The sequence below is a fragment of the Botrytis sinoallii genome, assembly GCF_014898435.1.
Source record: "Botrytis sinoallii strain Bc 23 chromosome Unknown BSIN_024, whole genome shotgun sequence".
NCBI lineage: Eukaryota > Fungi > Ascomycota > Leotiomycetes > Helotiales > Sclerotiniaceae > Botrytis > Botrytis sinoallii.
Genome location: NW_024066051.1, coordinates 121,857 through 140,973, shown reverse-complemented (window position 1 = coordinate 140,973; position 19,117 = coordinate 121,857). Strand labels below are relative to the sequence as shown.

Genomic DNA, 19,117 nt, shown 5'->3' with positions numbered 1-19,117 from the left:
TCTTCATCGATTCGTCATGCTGGAGTAAGTTTCTCATTAAGAAATACTTTTGTATTTATGATATTTGAAAATTTCCTATGATCTCCTAATAAATTATTGTAATTTTCCCAATATTGTTTCCCTCATGAACGATCCATGTGTGACGCAAAAGCTCAATGCTGTCTTGTTTTTCTACATCCAAAAATATCCCTTTCCACTTCCCTTTTCCCAACACCATGCAAAATAAGACATCTAGAATCCCATTCCATCTCCCAGACCATCACCTCCGAAAGCATCTAGTAGATCACCACCATGGCCGCTTCCGCCCATCATCATTAAATCTTCGTTACCAGCACCCATATCATGCATATCAAGATTAGGTTGATCGACTGGCCCAAGACCAGAATCTCCCATTACAGCATCTCCCATAACCTCATTAAGACCGCCCATACCATTATCATCTGGTAGTAATTGTTGTTGTATGACTGACTGCGCTTCAACTCTTCTAAACAACCTAATGACTGTTTCCGCGTGAAAAGTGTCAGTCTTGTGGACTCTTGGCATATTTTCTGCTTCTGCCTTTAAAGCTTCTCTTAAAGTTAGTCGTCGTTGAAGCAGTTGTGGTGTATTACCACTCATAATATCTATTCCTGAACCCGAGTCAAAGCTTGCAGAATCTGGAGCGCATATTAATGAAATGGCAATGTCCAGTACCACGCTGCCATTACCAGCTTCGGTTTGTGTTTTAACTTCTTCGATAATAGTATTCAGTAATCGTTTTGCACCGAGCATCTTCAATCCAGCAAGAACCTGTCGATGGGTATAGGATGCAGGCATAATTTGCATACCAGGGTTACGGTCACATTGAAGACCCCATTGAACGAGGGTAACAATTGTGTGCTTTATACTGGCAGCCAATCCACCCCCAGGTGTGGCTGTCCATACTTCTAATTCGCTGTATTTACTAGCGCCTCTTCGTTCCCAGCCTACGTTCGACTCCAGTGCTTTCGAAATCGAATCAATGTCGTGACGGTGAGGCTCCGCGCGCTGGAGCCATCGGAGACTTTGTTCAAGATTTTGGGCTATGATCTTGAGGATTGCGTTGAGTAGGTGGGATGCTTCCATGTTGTTTGATATGGATGGAGGACTTTTAATTAAAGCTGACAGGATCTGAAGAACATAGGTCGCCTGAGGGCGTGCTTCCCACAGATGAGCCGAGAGCCATGTGATGCCCGGAATGAGAGAAGGAAGCAAAAATGGTTCAACCATGAATTCCAGACCACCTTTCAAACCTTCTTCCGAGAGAGTCTCTGTGCTAAGTGCTAGCACAATATGGTGAAAGAGAGTGGGCACCAGGAGGTAGAACTCTTGTGGCGGGCAAGATGACATCAGCTCATCACCAAGCCCGCCACCTTCTGGCTCAAACAACCCCCTGATCCATCCATCTAAATGATTTTGATCTTGCTGAGATAATGGATCCAGTGCTCGACTGAGATGGCCTTGAACGAATAGCTTTGCTACAAATGATTCCGCTGGGTTTTTGATGCCCAAGTCAACCGTTGAAAGGTTGTAGCGATGCGCAAATGATACTACCAGGAGCAATATTGATCCAAACTCTTCATAAACAGGTTGATATTCTCCCTGGTCTTCATCATATCGCCAATTATCAAGAAGCTCACAGATTGGTTGCAAAAAGGATGTAGGCTTATTAAAGAGAAGCATTATATCCAAAGAAGATGGATTACGAGCCAATTGACTGCATAAGGTCTTCAAGGTCATTGTCTCTTTATTGCCACACATATGTTTTATAACCTATCATAATTAGTCATGGTTATGAGGAGCTAGCCGAGATACATACCTCTGCAATTGCCTGACTAACAGCGCCAGCATTCCCATCCATATTTTCCAACTCTGAAATCAATCCTTCGGCTCGCTCCGAGTCAGAAAGACATTGTTGAACAAGATCCTGCTTAGAATACCTTCCACCGGCAGGTAAACTTTGCATAGGTATGTCGCCTAGTAGGGTTTCAATACTGGACTCCGGAATTAAGCCATGTAAACAGCAAGCGAAGCAGAAGTCCTGTCTAACGGAATCTGAGAACATGTCATTATTAGTCGACTCTGCAAACAGAGTAGAAAGTGTGGGAAATGCATTAGTATCGACATGACTCAAAGCTTCCGTGATGCAAAATTCTGATGTTAGTGGTGGAAAAAAGGATGTTGCGAGCGTTGAGACGAGTAAGGGAACTTTGTTGATCAAAAATGATCGTAGTATAGTTGTGGTTTGTGGCCCTTCATTTCGAAAAGTTGCATTGGCCAAGACATCAAACGATGCAAGTATAAGATCTACTGTCGTCGATTGGACATCTCCCTTGCAATGATCAGTAAAGATTTTGCAGGATGATTAACCGGAATTACCTGATATCTGTTGTGCAAATATGCAAAAATTACACTGTCATCGACAAGGGGCCTACCAACAAGCTAGAATTGGTCAGTTGACATCGGAGATACTCATTATGAACATCGTGGTACTTGCAATAGAATTCAAATAAATATATAGGCCCGCTCGCGAGTTGATAGTTGGTAGATCAGCGACCACGATATTGTCAATGTTCATCCCAATTGTGGAATCCAAAATTTCGTCAATCTCAGCATTGGCGACTCGCTCCTTTTTGTCAACGGGTAGAATCGTGATCAGAGTCTGTGTTCGGAATACGTCTAATCGTTGTACATTCTGTGGGGAGCTCTGAAGTAACAAAGGAACAAACCTAGCCATAGCCTTTCCGAGGTCAATGCCGGTGCCTGTTGGTTAAAGTAAGCATCTGGGCGGCACTATTCAGACACCAGAATGAAGCAGGAATACCTTTTGGGCAGCGACCTTTTTGTATAGCCCCTAATACCTTTGCATTCCCAATAACAGCGACCATTAAAGTTCCCAAAGCCATACCCACCATCCCAATCTCCTCCACATGAGCTTCGATGTCCAATATCTCGTGCGCCCCTCTACCCATACTGGTAGCGACCATATCCATCCATTGAATGCATATCATCAGTAGGTCGACTGCTTCTTGGACATTTTTAGGCCTTGTGCCAGTGGAGACTGTTTTCGCAAGTCGGTACAACATCATCTCTTCGGCAGAATATGACATTTTCCACCTTCTATTTCCTCCCTTCACTCTTTTGGTCTTGTTTGCACCATGATTGGCTTCGCTATGCATGTGCTCATCTTGCACATAATTCCAGAGTGAAGAATATCTCAACAAAACTCGAAGGATCCCGGCGCAATCAATAAATCCCTCTGCTAGCAATATTTGTACATAACGCAATACTCGTGGATCGACATGTATATCGTTGTATTTGTCGGGACGTAAGAATATCTCGCATATATATTGAGATGGCAGTGGGTTCCTCGAATATAATATACGAATGTAATCTGTGAAAGGTGCGAAGTCAAGCCTCGAGGCAAGGCTGTTGTTCAGTAACGTTTGCCAGTTTGCGATGGCAGCTTGTGCGGTCATTTTTGAATCGTAGAATGAAATTTAGATCAGTAACTGCCCATTACATCCGTCGCATACAAATTGAAAAGCCTCACTATCAGATTGAGGTATTATGAGAAAGATTAGTATTAAGAATACAAAATGTGAAATAATGATAAAGTAAGGAAAGGATTTGTGTGTGTGTGTGAGAGAGAGTGTGTGTGTGTCAGTGAATCTAGAATTAAAGTTCAGTTCAGATGTGAATCGACCTAGCGCCCACCGTCCACCATATGCACGTAGTTGTGGGGACCAATCAATGAAGGATTGCTCTCTCAGCCTTGTCTTAGCGTCCATAGCCCTGACACGGCTGAACCATCGAGCCACTCCCCCCATGACTTATAATTTACTTTTACGCCCGGAATTACCATTCATGCCTGCAGGTGAGTAGACGCAATGGGGTTTTGAAAATACGATATGCAGCACGTCAAAACTCCAACATTAGCAAATGGGCCTTCAGATATATGGATGATATTTTATTGTACAAAATACGAGAGAAGAACCCGCAACTAAACCTGATACCAAAATGTCACAAACCTCATGTTACGACCTAATTCCTGGATATCTATAACTCCTATTGCCAGCGCGATCTCATGTAAATTTACCACCTGATGCTCCTTCAAAAACAGGCCCAAAGACCCTGACTGAAAATCCCCTCTGTGTTGTAACTCTCAGTTATCCAAATCACTCTCCTTCTTGATTCGTGGTGAATTATAATATGCCGTGTGTGAATGTGAAGGTGAAGGGGGCCTTAAACTTTGTGGTGTTCTGGGACCGATCACCCAGTCCTGCATGGCCATCCAACCACTCCAAGCTTCGTCCGCAGAGGAAAGCTCTGCCTCTGTTATTCTCGGCAAAGGAATCATGTAAGGCGTTGATTGCTCTGCGGCCAGCGAATCATCGTAGTATTTCTTTACATCAAGCCATTCCTTACTTTTTGATGCGAAAAGGTAATTGCGTCGCTCCAGTTCATGTATGGTCCCGATTCCCTGAACCCAATTTGCACCGAACCAGGTTCCCATGATGCGAGGATCATCGTGACCAGTGACTATCAATCTTCTGATGTACGGGATCAAGGACACCGATTGCGGATATCCTGGGGGAGGGCGGGGTTCTTCCTCTTGTTGACGATCGGAAAGATTCTTTAGAGACCATGCGGCCGAAGCTCGATGGACTGGGTAGGGCTGCTTTTGATAAGGCAGCTGAATGTTTATAAATGCTGCCACGGCCTGAACCAAAAAATCATGTTGAGCTTGGTCGAGAAAGTAGTGATGGCACTCTAGGTAATGTCGGTACCAATTAATAGTATCGAAGCCTGCCTCTTGTTCTTGGCCTCTATTTCCATTTCCACTGGAAGGATTGCCGTAACTTGCGGACCCTTGCTGGTATTGTTGTTGAGCATGAAGATGTGGGTTGGATGGTCCCGCCTGGGAATGATACGCCATCGCCGTTCTGTTATAAGACGATATGCATTAGTAAAGGTGCAAAGATTATCGAATGAATGCTGTGTGTACCAAACGCCAATGACTCGGATCATATAAACAATCCAGAACCCGTTGTGAGGAAGGGGATCCGTTATCAGTAGAATCAAAGTGGATGATTATGGCGCGACAAGGTCAACAAAGTTCCGAATCGGCAACATATGTAATACAATCACTGACCCGAGTTGTATTATTATTATTTGTATGTGAAATAGAGGTTGGTACTAGATCAAACGGGTTGACATGCTATGAGACGGTGTCGAGAAGGTCATAATATCTCAAAAAGACCTATGCCAATAGGAGCGTACAGTAGAGTACTTATACTTTTCATGACGGAGCAAGAGAATCAGACGAAGGAGAGATGGTCGAGAAAGTAGAGACTGCGAGTACAATGCATGGTTGCATCTAGACGTAATAAGTGGAGGTGTGAAAAAAAGAGCAAAGCTGCTTTGATCAATTGAATTGAAACTTGGAAATAATAGCTACCTATTAAAAAGGAATAAAATTACGATTAACTTGAATAAAATGGAAATACTAATAGAGAGAGAGAGAGGATGGAGGGAATGAGAAGTAAGGAATTAGGATTTACGAATTAGTAACTGCCTAGTATCTATTTTACTATTTTCTGATAGTATAATTCTGATAGTATAATAAGTTAGTATCAAATGAAAGGACCTTGCGAATTGATCCCACTCGTCGAGCGGAAAGAGGTTGATAGGTAGCCTTACAGGTACAATTTTGGGGGATTGGCTTCTACTTTCTTACATGATTCAGGTACTCGGAAACTCAAAAAAGATTCAGGGTCTTCTTCAATCAGAGTTTCTCGGTCCGGTCTACTAAATTGAGACACTCTCTGGTATCTACGGTATCCATGGCTATTTCTTCTCTATTTTGGGCGAGTTGAGTGGGTTGAGTGGATTGAGGGCTCGACGGGAAATGGGTTAAAGTTTAGATGTTTAGCTTGGTCTGATATATACCTGTTACGTACTCTATACATACGCTCGATACAGTACGTGGTGTGGTCGATCATAGACCACGCCGTCGATACACCGGTCGACGAGTTCTAGGTCGGTAGGTCTGGAGACTATCTTACCTCTTCCATTTGGCACATCTCGCAGGTGGTAGGTCAAGAGTGTTAGTCGTGTTCGTATGTGGCCACTCGTGAGACTTTTCTTTTGTATTTCTTTTGGGGAGTTTGAGCACCAATCTCTTGCCTTTCATTGGCTCAATGTCAGTGTTAAATCCCCTATTCGTTCTATGACCTTAATTCTCCTGGGTTGTACCTCACATACGATCTCGTCTATGTACATGTATGTGCGTATATGGCAGGATCACATAATACATACGCATCTATCCACCTGGTACTCAATACTCAATATACACCTGGGGTGATACCACTCCCTCTTCCAGATCCCGAATAAATAAAGACGAGGGAGGGGTCCTCGGCCAACCTAGATGCCTAGGTAGTTTAACAGTATCCACCTGCTCCGTCGTAGCTTTCAGGGACCATGACATGCCTACTGCTGACTGGGCACTCCTTGAACAGTGCACCTCTGCTGCACATTGAAATCCTACTCCGGCACGTGCTAGGTAGATGTATAGAATCTAATTGGCCAAAGAGCCAAGTCAAGGAGAAAGAAATCGAGGGGAGGCTGCAGACCTGCAATCGGCCAGCCTGCCTTCTTGGATGAAGGTTGGCAAGAAGACAGTCTCGAGACAAGTTTCCCACCGTATCCTTTGCCTCCCTTTACTCGTCTACGCTGGAGCGTATACATTGTGCAGCTCGACTAGGATAAGCATTTCTATTATTGACCACTCATCAGGCGCTTATTCGTGCTTTTACACTCTCTTGGTATTCACATCCGGACTTATTAGCCGGGTAGTGGCGGTAAACCTTGCTCCTGGATCTTTAGGTCATCCAGCTATTCTTCTCGGGCTTGACTAGACCCCCTTTTTCCCAGAACTGCCGGAAAATCTTCATTTTAGTTGGCTCTCATCCATCGAGTGACTAGGTATGTGATTGAAGTTTCTTGCTATCTATTACCCCTTCAATCACCCATCTCAGTGCTCCCGAAACTTATTTGGGCCACTATGCGTGTGGCTCGAAGATTACAAAGACGCTGGGTATTCGCATTCTCCTTCAATTGTCCACCCAATAATATGAATGCTTTCGTCTGCCTGCGTCCGCGGTATGTTCGGCTTCGACCCAATGGCCGATTCATTGGACTTTGAGATCGACATGTGGATTCGAAAAAAACAAAACTCTATTCTTACGCGCAGTGTAAATTTGATAAGCTGCCTACATGAGCGGTGAGTTGAGCACATATGTATGTCGTGCAGATACTTTTCACTTCTCGCGCAATTGCGAGGCTGGCATCGTCGGCATTATGAGAAGCTGAGATTTGTAATATCCAATGGTTTCCTAGAATTTGTGGCTTTCTCCATCCACCCAAAATGTTCATCATGGGGGAAGGCTTCACTTCTTGTGCGACGCAAGTCAAGTTCCACAATATTGTTCACCGTTTTCACAGTGCATTCGCATCTATCATTTTTTGCTCCATGGAAGAAAAGGCCCCCAACCACTCAGCGATTGTGTGCACAATCGGATTCCTTACTGCTCGGGCTACACCCGAATGAACTTTTGACATCTGCATTCCGGCTCAATCCGGATGATGTGCTCCTATTTGGTTGGGTTCGGGTTCTAGAACTTCCTCGCTCTATGGAAAAACAAAACTTGGCCTCAAGAAAACAAGTTTCAAGGTCATGATGAACAATAGTCATTTAAATTGCACGAGTATAGATTTCGTTCTACTCATCCTTCTGTCACAAGAAACTGCCTTTCATCCAGCGTCAATCAGAGAGTCCAATGGTCCAGACTGCAGTGCTACAATCCAAAGCTTTGGAGTATCCAATTTCTTCTAAGTATTGAGATTACTTTAGATAGCGAAATAGTTTTCGTATCAAAATTAATTTAAACTTCGAATTTTCGAGTTTGCTGATGATGTCTTCAGAATCTCGAAACTAGAATCTGACAATGAGCTGTAGTCCGGGCTATCGGAAACAATGGCTTCAATGACACTTGAGCTCACAATGGAAGATGGCGTTATTGCAAACTTCCAATGATCGAAGATCTATACCTATCTTGAGAAGCCCCAAATTAATAGTCCGACTCGGGATCTGTGGCCGTTCGAGAGTAATCGTTGTATGGCTGTCGATCGCAGATCAAATAGCCCACCGATTGTCATCTGTACGTTCTTGGAGAGATCTGGTGGCATTTCTCATTGTACTACATGGAAAGTTATGCTTAATCGGACAGCAAGGTTATTGTTTCATTATTTCGACAAATTCTACGGATTTGCATCAATCGACGCAGTAGAAAGTTCTACTCCAATGATTCTTTGCTGCGTCTGACTTTTCTTTTTCTTTTCTACGCCTCAGCCTTAAACATACGCGTCATTAAGATGATGGCGATCGACCTAATTACAGTACATGTGCGGCCAAAAGGAGGAATGTTCATTTGTCCCACCAGAGCACAAGGTTGTACGTCGCACGGCTCTTCATAATTAATCCGACCTATTCCAGTGTTTTGGTATTCGGCTGCACCAGATTTGGTTGCAAAATTACTTTTGCCACGAGATCTGACAAGCCGAGATCTGTGGACCCCTACAGATAGTCGATTTTGTCTATCAAGCAATCTGTCGGTTTCATATCTCATATATTCTAAAATGGTGTCACACACATGATCACATCGATCTTCGGGTCTTTTAGACCCAGCTTTGCATCGAAATTCTCGCCCTTCATAGCCATTAATTGAAAGGACCTCATGTTGTTTTGGATCTTTGTCCAAGTGGAACGATAACTGAGGCTCTTCTGTAAAGCTTCCACATCCCCATTCGAAATTAAAGGCCTGGAATCCAATAGCAAGCAAGCAAGATCATCGCAAGACCTGCGGCTTCCAGTATCGGATCGCCTAATTGCTTGCTGTGACCAGATTCTATAAGTGCTTTTTCTTTCGGAACTAGATGCCGTTGCCGAACGGCACGTTTTCCGGTTGGCAGCGTGCAAGCATCATATAAATATCTCGTCTATCTCATAATCCCTCCGCACTAGCACTAGCTTTCTCCGCTTGTACAGATCCTATGTATCATCATATGCGGTAACTCCAACGATCTTGTCGAGATCTCCTCTGTGACTGATATTTAGACAACTATATTCTTTTTGATTGCTTCCCTTGCACTTCACTAATGACAAAAGTAGATGTCCACTAGTGTGCGCACGGATTGATGGAGAATTGCGGAAAGTAAACTTTGCAATGATCCTTCAAATATTCGTGGATACTTTGAAGCATGACCGGTGAAATTTCAGATCTTGATATTAATCAATTGGAGATGTCAGATGGGTTTATTACACATGTTTGGAAATTGGTATGTATCATATTAGTCCCTGCATCCACTGGTAATCATAGTTGCAGAATTACCTATCAGTTAACATATGATCCACGACAGTTCAAAGCTCATCTTGTGTCTGAACAATGGGAAGTATGCTGTCCTAGGCGATCGCACGATATTTCAAAGATGCTCATAATGACAAATTTTTATCTCCGATGAGAAAACACTGCAAGCACCAATTCGCAGACTTCAAGTCATGACGTAATCTGGAATAGATGCGCCGGATGACCTTGGGCAGCTGATAATTTGAATGAGAAAATCAGATCCGTACGTGCTCGATACTTTGGGAGTTCATCTTATCTGATTTATGTTGTATCAAATCGAAGGGGGAAACCAGAGATAATGTTGTGAATGCTGCATGGTATGAATGAACGATGTGGATGAAACCCCAGATCACAAGACTACAAACCTACATCGTTTATATCAAATTGCAGACCGAAACTTCGGAATAGGAGGCATAGAAGCGAAACAATGCGGCAAACGAAAACGAAAGTGTCTCTTCTATCAGAAGGCGGGATTGTGAATAGTATATTTGGAGTTCCAGTGATCTCCAATGAACATCTCTCTCATAAGGAAGTCTCCTTAAGGCAACCGAGGTGATCTACCAAGTGATGATTCAACGCCCGTAATCTGGATTAAGAAACTAGATGCGAGCTTCTAGTATGTGAGAAAAGCTCAAATTCAACACTAATTAATCGCTCCGAAATAACTACCTATGTAGTATTTAAATTATCTCATATGATCAGATAGTAAAAGTTTATGATCTTTGCGATAGAATTCTAGACTTGGAGACTCTGCTACAGTGTGGCTATATACATACAGCGTAGCTCTATATGGTAGAATTCCATATTTTATCTATACAATTCACTAGAAAATCGGCTATTCTAGCGATAGTTAGTAATTAGTAAGTGTTGATGTTCTTCAATCTTCTTCGAGATATAGCCACGGTGCATTAGATTTCCAGTGCTGAGTACTGTACTATGCTGGTTATATTTCGTACTGGTGATATAGTCAGTGACCTAAACCAAGTATAGATGTAGACAACAAGTAATCATGATAGATATGTTCCTATGTATTATGTATAGTGAATTACTTTCACATTATTGAAGAATAGCTCGAGACTCCAGCTACTCCAATTGCTTATATAGAAGTCATTAAATTGCTCAGTTCGAACTCGAGAGTGAATCACTCCGTTTATAAAGGAGATTCGAAGATAATCTCGACAAATAATTTTAAATTTAAAGCCACATGATGGAGAGAGTGTGAATAAATCACACCATTCACACTCTATACAGTCAAGATATCCAGTGACTCCTACAGCTAATAGCTAAGCCAAATCTACTGCATGAAATCAACAGTGAAAGATCTCAGATTCTCCAAACCTAATATCTTCAGCAAATTAGCAGCCAATCTATCTTAACGCCCATTTGAATCCGCAGTACTATTCACATCTTCTGCGCGCGATTCGCAGAAATTGTAGTCATATCTACAGCAATATGAACCACGGTCTTCTTGCCGTATTGCTAGAATTTGTAGCTATAAGATTACTTCGTCTCTCTGTTCTTTCCTCCTGTCTCATCACAATTGCAATTGCGAAACTGAATTCTAAGTTCGATTAGCAGTCTTCTCTCTCTCTCTCTCTCTCTCTCTCTCTCTCTCTCCTCTCTCTCTCTCTCTCACACACACACACACACCCACACACCACACACGCAAAACTCGAAAAACTCTCGCGGATAATTTCGTCCATCTCGGCATTTCAGTTCATCTCTCCAACTCACAACAAAATCTTCTTCATCTCACCTCTTCTCTCCCAAGATCCTCATACCTAAAAACAATTTATCAACAATTTATCAACAAACCCGAAAAAATCAACACTCCACCCAAATGTGCACAGAATACATCACCACCTACACATCCATCACCACGAAACCACCAGCCACATTTTATGTCGAAAGTTACGAAGAGGTGAGTGTACGAGCACGGAAGAGATATACAAGAATCTGAAGGAGATTTGTTGGGTTTGCAGAGAGAGAAGAAAAGTGGATGGTAGAAGTTCCGGCGGAAATGTCTGGGAGAGAGAAGAAGGGTGAGAGGAGCGGCGAAGATGGAAGATAGGGACGTGTATTAGATGGATGGCTTGGGGTTTTTAGGACGGCAAATAGGGATGCGGAGGTTCCCGAGGTCGTGAAAGGGAGATTTGTGGAAGGGGGAGGTGTGCTTTTATGCCTGGAGCTAGATTCATGGATGTCTCGAGTCTTTGTGTGGTTACTGGAAAATCACAAAGCTGCAGATAGGTATGAGGTATCTTTCTGGATTTGGTAATCAAGACTAGATAAGTTGCAAAAGTGGATGGATTATCTACACATAAGCCTATTTGCTATGTGTCGCTATTCTTCACGCTTGTAGAAACTCGTTTCTGAAACTCTTTTGGGGATTGCGATGTTATGAATTTTCTCTTCTTTGAATATTGAATAGTGCATTGCTGATTTTGATTCTTTGTTATCGTGTTTTTTGTTGTTGCGAGTTAGTTTGGGGGGTGTGCAGGTGTAGCGAATGTGTTCTCGAGTGTAGGGGGGGGGGTAGATATAGGGTTCTTTTTAACGGTTTTGGGGGACTGTGGATTTTTGTGATGGGAATGAAGAGAGAGTCATTTATGGAAATGTGTGAAGTGGCATGGGGAGAACTGGAATGAGAAAAGAGGAAGTGGAATCGATGATGATGATGATGATGATGATGACGTGAGATTTCGATGGAGTTTTAGTGAGAGGGTATAAAAGTTTTATAGATGAGATTTTTTTTTAATTGAACAGTGTTAGTTGGGGAATGGTTATATGGAGATTTCCTTTCGTCAGTTTTCTTACGGGTGTTGATATGGATCAAGATGATATTCCAGAGAAGGCGTTGCTCAAGGATAATTTTGAAGGAGAAGCTATACTGTGTGAGGGGATTGTTATCTATAATTAGTAAGTCTTTATGATAGGGACTCCGAGCTATTTTCTCTATTCTTCGCAATCAGTGATGAGAAAAATACGGGGCGATGCTATGTTGGAAGAAAGTTCGAAAAAAAACTCGATCTCCGAATCGGGGTTTGAAGTAACATTGTGAGATTTGTGAAAGATGGGAAATTTTCAGATTGTTCTTACCTATTATATCTAGATGAAAACAAGAGGTCTGGAGATGGAGATGGTGTAGAGACCGAGATGAAAATCTCTTTTTGTGATTGATGTTATGTATGTTGGGATACAAATTATAATATAAATATTGGTTCTTTACAGTGAAGTGAATGTTAACAATCTGGAGTAAATCATCTGAACGTGAAAGATAACGGACTGATGTGAGAATATTTCAAGCCTACGAAAGACTTTCGATTTTCGGTTAAATTCCTTATATTGAATTGCGAAGCTGAATAAGTGTCTTCAAAATACCAAGTAGCAATAAAGTCATAAGCTATATCGTCAGAAATTGAGAAGTCAAGAGTCGAATCTCAAATATGAGTTTGAAAACATTCACAAAAGAGATTTCTATGTTGCGGAGAGTATTTACTTCTATTTTGATTTCAATACAAAGCTGCGGGTCTCTCTTGCTCGTAGACGGTGATTATATTTGGTTGTTTTAGAAGGGGGAAGAAACTCTCTGTCTGTAGAATTAATATTCTGAGGGAATAATGTGGATGAATGGGCGTGTAGAGAAGCTTGATCATATTGTTTAGACGATCTCAATAACTTAACCGAGGGGTAATGTCCATACATACTAGACCCCACCAAATAAGTAATAAAATTATTTAATAAGAAATAAGAGATATACATAGATTGGTGTTATAATATAGATCGCAAGACTTGCGTAGATATTTAATATCAAGTATTTGGTCAACAGTCACTCTTAGTCTAATCGTCGCTATTCCCGACGATTGGAATGGTCAACAGTCGTCTTTCTGCACTATATGCAAAACTAAATTGACAATGTTTTTCAAACACCTCAAGTGAGAGATAGAGACTGCAATTAATGCTCATATCAGTGGTCTTAGCCTTATTGAACGAGTATCTGAGGAAAACTGACTCAGGTTGTTGAGATACATGGAGGGAGAGGAAGCAATGCATGGGAGAAAACTATGAGTCACTTCGGTGACATATCATACCGACGACTGCGTTATGACAGCCGATTGGCTTGAGACAGGAAACAGATTTTATATCATAGCGGTAAGCTTGACATTGTTCATCACTATCTGGGGAGCCAGGCTGTCATGAATATTGATTTGTTTTAACCGATACTTCGAAAAGAGAAAATGCCTTGGGCGGTCCCAATTTATACTCCAAACCACCGTGCAGACGACCTTCAAAGAAACAGATAAACAGCATGCTCCAAACTTCCATCATCCTTCAGTTATCTCTTATTCGCCAACATCTCAAGATAGTTATGCTAAAAGAATGCCTTTGAACAGCATACACCAAGAAAATACTGTAGTTCTTGAAGTCCATTCAATGGCCACTAAGTGTTTACATCCCCATCAACCCTCTGGTTTTCTTTCAAGATCAAGGTATTATGCTCGAACATTTTCGCAAATTGAACTGAGGGGTGACTGATACCTCCTTGGTTTTCCATGACTGTGATTAAAATTCTATAAACACCTCCGCGGCAGGAGAAATTATGTTTGCGAGCCAGCAGCTCAGCCTTTGATAAGAATGGCCACAGGTAAGCTTCGAGGTGTTGCTCTCTGGCCAATCGAAATGCTGAATGAACCCGAATCTCAAATTCGGCAGCGTTTAGTATCGTGTCCATCTCACCAGAAATCTGGAAGAATTCTTCTCTTCTTCGGTCGCCGAGAATTCGAACGAAAGATAACTGACCACTACCACATCCGATAGGACACTCATGATGTTCAATCCCATGAAACTGTTTCAAGTAAGATTCTCTGCCATATTTTCCCACATTCAAAGGGCAATATGAAAGGGTGATTGCTTCAAATTGTGCGAGAGGCCTGGTAAGCCGGACCTCGATTTTTCTCTCGAAAAGATTAGCGGAACAGATAGCGTTGGGATAGCAACTATGAGCGAAAGGAATACCATGGGTAGGCACGACAAATCCGCTGTTGTTTGTAACAAGTGATGGGTGGCGTAGAGCATTCCTGGTAAAACTGTCGTAAAAATTCACGCCCGGTGGCTCTAGGTGAGAAAGCGCATCTACAGGGAGATTTAACAATGAGAGACCACGGAGAACAGCAGCCTCCGGTGGGAACGTATTGTCAGATGTCGTATAATTGTCAGGGTCACCAGCTACTGAAGGCAGCCAGAATAATACCGTGTCTTGATGTACGACTGTACCAGCAGGCGAGGCAACCGCAACTCTAGCCCAAGGTCTTCCTGTAGGAAAGACGTCACCTACCACGCCTGGTTGATATTTTCCGATAAACATTTGAATTTTGAATTGAGAATTGGTTGAGAGAACGGAAGATTATTTTGTTGAACATTTGTAACTTGCTTTGACTCATCGAGAACGAAAAAGAGAGAGTGAAATTTCCTAAAAGGTATAGCAAGAAGTAGTTACGCGATAGGAAGAGGTATAGAATGAATCATACCGAGAAAGAAGTGCTGAATGAGTTTTCAAAATTGAGTTCATTGATTATTCTAGATTTAAAGCATAATTTCAGCGAATTCGTCCAATCCTCTCGGACTGTTCAAGCATTCAGAGTACTGAATTCGATGAGATTATCATAACCTGTAATCATCAAGAACGACGAGTTCACCTGGAGTACTACAACAACCAAGAGAATTAGAAGAACATAGATCGTTACATTCACTCAGAGTATCAGAGTTCAAATGGAATCTCAACTGAAAAACATAGGTAACAATCAACCATGTCAAACGACAATTGCCTCTTATCAGACACATTCGAAATGAGTTTCCATCCAGGGTACCAGATACCTCCCTCATTCTTTCCCAATTCAGAAATGAGATAATCTTTTCAGTCTACTACTTTGTCAAGTTTAAGACACGTCTTGATTGTCCTTGTCTAATCGAATCAATTTATCTCACCCTGACTGAAAATTAAACAACGGAAGAGGAGTTTATGATCCTTTATTGAGACTGCCAAAATTTTATCATCTCAGGGGCGAAGCGGGAGGGGGGCACCTGGGAAGACGGGCTCAACTAAAGCACTAACAAACACATATAATACGACTCAAACACAAATGGAACGAATAGGGCTTATTGCAGATCACACCGCAAATATCATCGATTTCTAGATACTTTTCTATGAATCCCGTCCTCTAACTGAGATCTCCCACCAAAACCATCGGTAACATCACACTCTCAAGCACCCATCCAATCCCATTCATTTCCAGCAACTCGCCATATCAAACACCGGAATTTGCACACCATCTGCAAGCTCATTTCCGAACCCCTCCACGATCTTTCCTTCCAAAATACTAGCGCGTGTAAACCTCTGCGCCGCATCATCTAACCAAGCGAGACTAAAGTCCCAGGAAATATCAAGAATCCTCAAAGTTTTATTCTCCCTAACAAGTGTGTTTAAAACCCGTAAATACCAGTTGGTCACATGAAGTATATCGACTGCGGGTTGACACAGGCGAAGAATCTCGCATAACATATCTTGGTTTTTGACTTTGGCGATTTGGATCATGGTGAGGACTTTCTGGCTTGAGTGGCGGAGACGACTTTGGTGGTAACTTAGGCCTATTTTTACACATTCTTCTGTTGCGATGCAACGATATATATCCACCAAATCATGTCTGGTGAGAGATCCGATGTCAAGAGCATTACCGGTAGCTAAAGTGAAGTCAAATTCGAAGGGGTGGGCGTTCTCTCTTTCCAAGACGCAGAGATAGAGATAGTTTGGGGTTTCTTGGGAAGAAGACGCTTCTGTTTGTTGGAGATCAGGCCTGAGTCTAGGGTATGTAGACATAATGGTCATTAATAATTCTTAGGGAGATAGGCAGATTTGTTGTTTAGATTTGATTTCCTGTTCGATGATTAAATAAATGGATGAGGTAGTTGATGTTAAAGAATGAGGAGGTGGTAATGGAAAGTTAGGGATACTTTATACATAGATACATGAAGCATTTAGAACAATGTGTATCCATTCACATATGAATTCATGATGCTATGGGAGAGTACATAGATTCAGAGCATAAAACTGACTTTTCGAACATTATTATTCATTACCCATAGACTTAATCGCTTAAGTCTTTGAGGAATCACAGCGACTCTACAGTGACCTTTCCGCTAAATATTTGCATCCACTGCTCTGTACTTTGAAACCCCATCATCGAATGAACATTCACAAACTGTCTTGGATTGATCTAAATATTATGTTGGGAAAATATCAGCTATCACCTGTAAACAAAATGATAGGTTCATAGGAATGTGGCTCTGGAGTGCTCTTGCATGGTATCGTATCCTACCTTCAGAGACTACAGCTGTGCAAAATGGCAAACAGGTCTATTATTCCAGCTATAGTCTGAGAATTTTGTGATGATCTCATTGCATCCATATGATATTATTGCTCAATTTCCGAAGATAGAGGTATCGAAGAATTTTTATCTAGAGCCTCAAGATCATAACAGCCGTATGCTTCGAGACATGTAGAAGTGATAAAAACTGGAAGTATTGCTTCTGTAGGTATTCGTATGTTTGAGCTGATGCCTGAGCATGTCTGTCAACCACTAAACTTATATTCTTGCTTTCGGTCTCCATTTTGCATATGGATGATCCTCCTCTCCGTCTGAAATTAGATGATCTATAGCTCTCGTGTTCAACATGCCAGGGTGAACTTGTGACAAGTCCGTAACACCCATCATCCTCATTGTTGTCTCCAGCTCGTCTTTCAAGACTGTGTGTTGTTAGCATGTCGATCAAGAATGTAACTGCCTTTGAGGTCAAAACTCACTCTCGATATATTTCTCTACGCCCTCGTGGCCCCAACCAAGAGCAAACAAAAAGCCCCGGCCAATTCCTACAGCTTTGGCTCCTAGGCACAATGCTTTAAATATATCAGTTCCTCTCATAATCCCACCATCAATGAAAACTTCCATTCCGTCGAAGACTTCGGGCGCATTCTTCTGCAATTCTAACAAAACCAGTATCGAAGCTGGGCTTGTGTCCAGACTTCTACCACCATGATTACTTATCAAAATCCCATCTATTCTATAATCCAGTGCCATCTTTGCATCGAGCGAAGTTTGTACACCTTTCAGAAGAATAGGAAGCTTGGTACATTTTCGTAGCCAGGCGATATCTGACCATGAAAGTGTAGCATCAATGTAAGCACCCATTATCCTTCCCAACGCACCGCCTTTTTTATCGTTCTTGGCTTTTGCACCACTCATTGGTGTAGACAAACTCTCATCTGCCTTTACTCTTTCATCCGCTTCTCGCTTTCCAGGGACTGGTGCATCAACAGTCACAAATATTGCCTTGACACCGAGCTTTTCCACATCTTGTAGAAGCTTTTCAGATTTATGCCTTTCCTTATCAACGTAAAGCTGGAAAAATATTGGAAGCTCTTTCCTCCCATCGGAACTCTGCGAATGGTCTTCAGACGCGGCCTCAAATATCTCCGCAATTGGAAAACTAGCGTTTGTACTGACGGCCATTGCCGATCCCGCAGATTTCAGCCCACGAGCTAGCTCCCGCTCACCTTGTGGATGTACCAGTTTTGCCATTGCTGCTGGGGAACAAAATACTGGCACTTCTATCTGGTTACCAAGCATTGTAGTCCTCGTGCTAACATTTTTGACATTTCTCAGTATTCTAGGACGAAGACTAATATCTGCATATGTGGAAGAATTTCGGCTTTTGGTTATAAGATCCGTAGCAGCGGAAGAATAAAATGCCCATGTTTTGGGGGTAAGAAATGTCTCCGCAGCAGATACAAAATCGTGCGTGTTTATCAAATTATCAAGAGAAGGCTTAGAGCCAGGGGCTAGAGTCTTTGAAACTTCAGGCGGAGGTTTGATCCATTCTTCCGTTATAGTACAGGAATCAACTGTTCCCAAGACTTTCGAGGCTGGAAGTGAGGATGATATCAGGGAGGGTGCATGGATTTCAGAGTAGGCTTTTGAAGCATCACGGCCAGCATATTGCAGAATTACTGGGTGAGAAGATCAGCGGGAGAAAATGAGCTGGACAAAGAACTTGCTTACTGCTTGCACCTCCAGGGTGTTCGGGGGCAAAATCTGTCAAATCATAAACTGTATCATTTACCACAACCCATAAATCTGAAGGAATGCTGTGCTGCGAAATCTCCTTCACTGATATTCTACGCGGCATTTTGAGATTTATAGATGAGACTTATTTTCTCTTGATGGCCTTCGTCAAAAGCACAACAAAAGGATGTGAAAACAAGAACCACTTAAGAAATAACAATCATTGAAACGAAATATACATATCCAGGTCGTTGAATTTAATGCGAGTCGGAATTGCTGCCGCTCCTGCAGTGATGCAAGCTCGTGTTAATTGAGGCCGAGCTCGGACAACAGTCAATGCTTGATTGGCCAATACGATGGATGTCATTGTCCAATCGATACTTGATATGTCATAGATGGAACCACAGCATTTTACTTCTTGAATCATCATTTGAATATCACTTATGCGATTAATGGTGCGATTACATAGATAAATTAAGAGGGAAAAACAAACATGTCGACTCTGCTTTAATTTTT

At 42.1% G+C, this 19,117-nt stretch overlaps 5 protein-coding genes across 5 annotated transcripts; all 5 read right to left on the bottom strand.

Moving 5' to 3' along the window:
* Positions 1 to 231: 231 nt before the first annotated feature.
* EAF02_010106 (uncharacterized protein) lies at positions 232 to 3,497 on the bottom strand (the record flags this gene model as incomplete). Its single annotated transcript, XM_038906154.1, has 5 exons — positions 232 to 1,791; positions 1,838 to 2,350; positions 2,398 to 2,460; positions 2,516 to 2,781; positions 2,843 to 3,497. 5 exons carry the CDS (start codon positions 3,495 to 3,497, stop codon positions 232 to 234), a joined length of 3,057 nt encoding a protein of 1,018 aa, XP_038753881.1.
* A 686-nt stretch (positions 3,498 to 4,183) lies between these two features.
* Positions 4,184 to 4,957, bottom strand: EAF02_010105 (uncharacterized protein; the record flags this gene model as incomplete). Its single annotated transcript, XM_038906153.1, has 1 exon — positions 4,184 to 4,957. One exon carries the CDS (start codon positions 4,955 to 4,957, stop codon positions 4,184 to 4,186), a length of 774 nt encoding a protein of 257 aa, XP_038753880.1.
* Positions 4,958 to 13,926: 8,969 nt separating this feature from the next.
* EAF02_010104 (uncharacterized protein) lies at positions 13,927 to 14,850 on the bottom strand (the record flags this gene model as incomplete). The annotated part of the gene is made up of 1 exon (XM_038906152.1): positions 13,927 to 14,850. The coding sequence occupies one exon, from the start codon at positions 14,848 to 14,850 to the stop codon at positions 13,927 to 13,929; it is 924 nt and encodes a 307-aa protein (XP_038753879.1).
* A 918-nt stretch (positions 14,851 to 15,768) lies between these two features.
* EAF02_010103 (uncharacterized protein) lies at positions 15,769 to 16,359 on the bottom strand (the record flags this gene model as incomplete). The annotated part of the gene is made up of 1 exon (XM_038906151.1): positions 15,769 to 16,359. One exon carries the CDS (start codon positions 16,357 to 16,359, stop codon positions 15,769 to 15,771), a length of 591 nt encoding a protein of 196 aa, XP_038753878.1.
* Positions 16,360 to 17,125: 766 nt separating this feature from the next.
* Positions 17,126 to 18,725, bottom strand: EAF02_010102 (uncharacterized protein; the record flags this gene model as incomplete). The annotated part of the gene is made up of 3 exons (XM_038906150.1): positions 17,126 to 17,286; positions 17,344 to 18,546; positions 18,599 to 18,725. The coding sequence occupies 3 exons, from the start codon at positions 18,723 to 18,725 to the stop codon at positions 17,126 to 17,128; spliced, it is 1,491 nt and encodes a 496-aa protein (XP_038753877.1).
* Positions 18,726 to 19,117: the final 392 nt, after the last annotated feature.